Below are 6919 nucleotides of genomic sequence, written 5' to 3' on the forward strand. Positions count from 1 at the left end.
GGCCTCATACAGTACTAATGTAGTTGGTGAACTTCTTTATAAACTATGCAACTCCCTTGTATCTTTCCAATGTGGGACTTGGATGTATACCCAACCGGGCAAAATCTCACCTACTATTGGAGAACTATTGTTCTAATTGAAAGCTACTATACATGCATTTCCTCTTTAAACCCGTCCATGGTTGACTCTCCCATATACGTGCATTATGACTATCATCTACCAGTCCTGTGCGAAACCCAAACATATGATTTTGAAACTTTCGGGCTGTCGTTCATCAACCACCATCTAGATCATCAAATGAATTTGATTATTCACTGTTAAATCTAGGTTTGTTAAATTTAAGTTTTAGAATGATTTGAATCACCGTCCTAAAATTTGAAATCCTAGATCTAACAGTGAATAACCAAAATTTGATGAATGTGAATACTACGAATCACCTATTATTATTAGAAATGGAAGAAAATGATGTAAGAGTAATAGAGGGCGTTGATGTAGTTAAGTAAATGATGAAAGTTATGATTAATATTATTATTATAGGTTGATCATTCATGTTTTATGGGTGACCTAACTTATTATTTAGAGATGAGCATAGCCGACAAAGCATTATTGAAAGTGGTAGTACATGTAAATGAAAATGTAAGAAAGTAGGAACCAAAATAAAAGAGTCTACATCAACTTTCTAGTTAAGCAAAGATCCGGATTCTTGTTGATGAATCATATTCATATTCTGCCACCATTGAAACTCTATTTCTGCCTTGTACCTACTTTCTACAATCTCTAGTGGACATCCCTTTCTTTTTTATTTATCTTCTATACATGCATTCATAATAAGCAAGAACATAACTACCCACCATGCCTCTCTTTTTTTTTTTTAATTTAATTATTTATTTTCTAAATAAAGAATAAAGAAATCTATTTTGGTAAGCAATGTGACATGGTACCCATTTCTAGCAACTTAAATTAAACCAAGGCATGGAGTGGGACACAGTTCATGTGCTATGTTTTAAGGGGTACTTATTATTAATTTCTAATAATGGCTATAATTTACATCTCCAACAAATTTTTCTGATTATATTATTATCTAATTTATTTGTTTTCTTTAAAAAAACAAAAAAATAAATATCATGATGTTTGCAAAGCAATCTTTGAATGACTTGAAAGAGCAAGACATGGGCTAGTTTTATTAATTTATTACCATTAATTATTCAAACACTCAAAAGTAAAGTGAAGAATTATATATTATGATTAATTATCAAACAAAAAGATTGAGTTCTTAATATGTTGGAGGTGATGGGTTCGAAATTTAGCATCTTTGTTTAGAGAAAATACGACCAAATAAGTTTACTGTATTTGTGTATGTGATTGATTTTGAAGGCTAAAAGATAAGGTTGAAAAAGAAATTGTGGTTTTTCAATTTGTAAATGCAGTTTTATGATTGAAAATTTTATAATATGAGTTTAAAGTTCATAAAGATTGTGTTTAAATGATATGTGAGTCAAATTAAACAATTTTTTGGTTGAGTTAATTTGCAAAGTTAAACTATATATATAGGATAATTTATAAAGTTATTCTTTTTAGTGGCTTCAAATCGCTTTCTTTTACAGTAAATAGTCACGACAATAGTTTTTTCAGAATGCCTGAGTTTGTAACTGCATAAATTACAGACAATTGTTTACAAACTTTTAAACCACGTGAATATCTTTATAAATCGGTGAAAGCACATGTTTTATTTTCTATTTTTCCCTAAAAGATGAATAGTAGTAGGATTGTTTGGAATTAAATGAAAATTAAAGGTGTATTTGAGTTAGATGTTTATATTTATTATTTGTTGTTGTTAGTAGTCCGTAGAAGTTAGATTATTATTATTTTTGAAAAAAACTATTAGTAGTTATTTTTCAATTTTAGTCAAACGCTTCTACATTTGGAGTAAAAAAGAAAAAGAAACTACAAAAAAAACTATAATAGAAAAATATTGTAAAAGAAAAAACTAAATAGCAACAATAAGGAAGGCTTAATGAAAAAAAAAATTATAAATTCATTTTGATAGGGTACGAAGGGGAATGTGAAGAAGAATATCTACTGAATCAGTTGGGAGGGGTTGAGTTATCGAAAGGAGAAAGAGGGTTTATGATTTCGCAATTTACATGATTATAATATCTTTCTTTTGGGTAAGCAGAGGTGGAAGTTCTTGAATAATCTTCACAAGTTGGAAAGCAAAATTTTCAAAGATAAATACTATTCGAGTGATTCTTTCCTTACCTCTAAATTAGACAATAATCCTAGTTATGTTTGGAGGAGTGTGTAGAATTCAAGAGAGGTCATTTCGAAAGGGTTGAGATGGAGAATTGAGGATGGAAATTGAATTAGGATTTGGAAGATGTCTGGCTAAACCGGGAGGGAGAGTTCACTGTTAGGACACCTCAACTGACTAAAATGGAGAATGGTGTAGCTTTAAACCTGTTTGTTAGTGGACCTCGAATTTGGGATAGAAGGAAGATTAATAACATGTTTGAACAAGGTGATGCAATCTCTATCCTAAAACTTCCAAATTTATGGTAGCTTAGACAAGATCGTCTAATCTGACATTACACAAAGGATGGAATTTATTCTGTCAAATCTGGGTACCAGTTAATGGAAGATAGCCGGTGTAGTAGAATGGTGGTGAACGGATGAAAACAATTGGGATGTTGATGTGCCTCCCGTGGTAAAGTGGGTTTGAAGGTCTTCCGTACTAACCGGTGATTAAACAACAGAAATATACACATCCCGCATACATGAACGATGTGCAAGATTGACAATGAGCATAATTGGCACTTAATTTTTTATTGACCGTATGTCGTTGGGTGGTGGGAAAGCGTAAGGACTGGTTGCTGCAGTTTTTTGATACGTAGAGTAAGAAATAGTCGAAGGAATTACACTCGTCGTTTGGACAATCTGGACTCAGTGGAACAAATTAGTTTGGAAAGGATCATGTTACTATCCTCATGCAGGGATACAAGCGGCTCGACATGTCTTTAATGGCTGGAAGCATGTAAAGAGAAGGCGGAAGGGAGTAGGCATGACATCGGCATCTGCTAGCGGTGCTGCTGGAGCAATGGCAACGACCAGAAATCTTCTAGAGCCTATTTTATCATTAAGAAAATTCTCATTATCTTTGGATAATCGTAATATTTTATTTATCCATAGGAACAGTAGGTGGTTTGAAAGCAAGCAATCCTACATCAGAAAGAAGTTCTAAAGCACATTTCCTTTGATTAAAAAAAATTCTTTTAGAACTACGTGACAATTCATTACCAAGAAAAAAAAAAATCAAATTTCCCAAATTTTTAATTTTGAACTTATTACCAACAAACGTTTTTATTTGTATATATGTTATATAATTTCAACTAAATATAATATCATCAACGTACACTAAAAGAGAAGTTATAGTATAGTCAACTTCTCATAAATAATGAATGGTTATATGGGGACTACTTATACCCAAAAGAACACAAAGCAGTAGTCAATTTAGCATTCCATTGATGACTAACTTATTTCAAGCCATACAAGGACTTAGCACGTTGACATACTTTATGAAATTCATGGATTTAAAAACCATGTGGAAGAACTAGGAAAGGATTCTCACTAGGATAGATGAATAAAGAACTAGAAGGAATATTTGAATCATCTAGAATTCCTTAATCTGAATTCTCATTCCCTTTAGTATTTTAATTTCATGTATTCGTTTGTAACTCTGAATCTCGACCTTCAAGATTCACATTAATATTCCTCTCTGATTTTGTGATTTTACCTTCACGGTTCACATTAGTATTCTTCTGATTGTTATTACAAATTATCATTTGTTTTGTAATTTCTGATTTAAAAATGTATAATCATAATCTCAATTCATGTTTTGATAGATTAAAAAGGTCAGTAAATATTAGTCATAAATTAAGGTTGATATAAATACCAAGATTAGAGGTGGAACAATGGATTAATACCAAAAAGGAAATAGTTAAAAATGGTATGTTAATGGGTGGCGAACCGCTGAGCGAATCATTCCCCCCCTTTGATGTGTCTCCCACTTCCATTCCATTCCATGTGAACATAACTCAACTGTACACCCTTAAAAATAAATACTACTCCCTTATTTTCTTTTTTGTTTGATACGATAATGAAAGAATTGATGAGGATAATACTATTAGTGGGGTTCATATGGTCAACCTTTGCATAGATATAAAATAAATAATTTATCCATAAAGATTCGTTTTTCAATTTCAATTCCTTTGATTAATTTAGCCACAGCCACAGCCACCCACCCACCCACTCATATTAATAAGCCCCTTCCCCCTTCTTAAACACCCCCTCCCCCCCTCCCCATCTATCTCCCCCATCTTCTTCTTCTTCTTCAATGGGAACTACTTGTCTTAATGATGGTCTTGTTCTTGGTTTAAGTCTAGAATCTTCATCAGCCAACAACACTAATCAGAAGCCTAAACTTGTTAAGCCATGTCTGAATTTTGAGCCTTCACTGAGTTTGGGGCTTTCTGGGGAGATTTATGCTGCCAAGAAAATCATATCAGATGTGCAGACTTCTTCTCCGCATAGTCATAGCGGTGTTTCTTCTTTCTCAAGTGGTAGAGTTGTTAAGAGAGAAAGAGATGTTAGTAGTGAAGATATTAATGATGTTGAGAGATTTTCTTCAAGAGTTAGTGATGAAGATGAAGATGGTTCTAATACTAGGAAGAAACTTCGTCTTACTAAAGATCAATCTGCTCTTTTGGAGGAGAGTTTTAAGCAACACAGCACTCTTAATCCTGTAATTAATTTCACTAATCTCTCATTTAATTTCTCCTAATTTCATGTGTTTAAGTTATTAATTATGGTTATTGTTCTCTAATTAACAGAAGCAAAAGCAAGCTTTGGCTAGGCAGTTGAATCTACGCCCCAGACAAGTTGAAGTTTGGTTCCAAAACAGGAGAGCCAGGTAATTACATAATTTTCATTTTTAGTGGATCATAATTTCGGCTTAAATATGATATTTATATCTTCTATATAATTATAAAAGATGAATTGAAGAAAAATCAATAATCATAATCGTAATCGTAATAGATTTTATTTTTACAAAAATTATTACTCCCAATCCAATCATTCTTTTATCCTATAGTAATATTTTCTGGTTTAAAACACAATTTGACCTTTTATCTATTTAAAATTTCAGTTTTTTACCTTTATTTATTATTTGATAACATTTAAAATGCTTGTTTTTACCCCTATATTATTATGTGTTAATATTTTTCTGAATGGTAAATAACCCATTAAAATTTCACCAATTTATCAAAATTAGATTAAATTTTAGAAAACAATAAGTGAATATACAAATTCACTATATAGGATAGATAGATTAACAGATAAACCTTACCAAATAATAATCAACGAAATAGACTAATATTTTTTTCTAAAAAAAACTAATATTTTGGATATTTCATGGAAAAATACTGTTTTAATCCAATTATTTTTCAATGGTCAAATTTTAATGATAACTATAGAAAAATAGGCCCACCAAAAAAATCCACTGATTTACAAAAAGACGAGAAATGGTGTTTCAAAGCTTAACCCAAAAGCTGAAATTTTCATTAATAATAACAATAGAAAAAAGAGTAAAGTAGTTTTGTAATTCTAATTTTTAAAACCTTCAATTGATTGGTTTGGTATAATATTCAAAGTGATTTCTCTCCTAATTAATGATTTTAATTAGTGCTAATTAGATTTTATTATAATATTTCAGGACAAAGCTGAAGCAAACAGAAGTAGACTGTGAATTTTTGAAGAAGTGCTGTGAAACATTAACAGATGAAAATAGAAGATTACAAAAAGAAGTGCAAGAATTAAAAGCATTAAAAATGTCACAACCATTTTACATGCAAATGCAAATGCCAGCAGCAACTCTTACTATGTGCCCTTCATGTGAAAGAATTGGTGGTTCTGCTGCTGCTGCTGCTGCTTCTGTTAATGATGCTTCTTCCAAAAATAATATTAATCCTTTTTCAAAGTCTCATCACTTTTATAATCCCTTCACCAATCCTTCTGCAGCCTGTTAATTAAACTTTCTAGATTTATGTTGATTATAGATCATCAACATCTAAACACAAAATTAGGGACAAAAAAGGAACAATATAATTATAGACTTCCCAAACAATCCCTCTATTTTTTGATTAAGGGTTTGTAATCATCAAAGGTTAGTGTAATTATTTATTTTGTAGAAATTAGTAACTACTGATCAATTTCCTTTTTTTTTTTTTTTTTTTTATTTTATAATATGATTGTATATGTTCAGAAAATATATATTCAAGGAAATACTATTGTTATAATTGTTCTTCTTTATTTATGGTAAATTTCTAAGTTTGTATAAATTTGAAATTAATTAAAACACTTGTTAGAAAATGGTGGTAGATGAAATGTACATATAAGAAGTTGGTTTATTTTGAAAAAAGAGGAAAGTGAGAAAAGTCCAAAAAAAACGTAATTGGAAAATAATGGAAATGAGTCATACCACAATGATGAATGAGGACAGACAGAGTCATGCTTTTAAATTAGTAAAGCCTTCAAACTTAGGTAGTTTGATGGAGTCTTTGTTGTGTCCATTTCTAATTAATTAATTAATTAAAGTAATGATAAATCAATTGAAGATGATGATTAAGTATAGATAGGAAAAACATAAATTGTGGGGGTGTGGGCGGTTAGCTCACGTGTACCTGTCCCTCCTAATATATTCATCACAACTTTTACTCTACACCTCAGTAAATACACTCTATCAATTTAAAAATAAATGCATACAAATAAATGTCTAGAAATCATATTAATTAGTAATTGATAGTCTTTATATTTTTAAGAAAAGTCAACTGTTGGTTGATCTTGTTTAAAATATTCAATTAATCTC

The 6919-nt window shown here is 30.7% G+C and overlaps 1 protein-coding gene across 1 annotated transcript; it reads left to right on the forward strand.

The window, feature by feature from the left end:
* Positions 1 to 4337: 4337 nt before the first annotated feature.
* Positions 4338 to 6363, forward strand: LOC136231136 (homeobox-leucine zipper protein HAT9-like). The gene is made up of 3 exons (XM_066020421.1): positions 4338 to 4798; positions 4887 to 4966; positions 5768 to 6363. Exons 1-3 carry the CDS (start codon positions 4391 to 4393, stop codon positions 6078 to 6080), a joined length of 801 nt encoding a protein of 266 aa, XP_065876493.1. The 5' UTR covers positions 4338 to 4390; the 3' UTR covers positions 6081 to 6363.
* Positions 6364 to 6919: the final 556 nt, after the last annotated feature.

Source organism: Euphorbia lathyris, chromosome 5 (assembly GCF_963576675.1).
Source record: "Euphorbia lathyris chromosome 5, ddEupLath1.1, whole genome shotgun sequence".
NCBI lineage: Eukaryota > Viridiplantae > Streptophyta > Magnoliopsida > Malpighiales > Euphorbiaceae > Euphorbia > Euphorbia lathyris.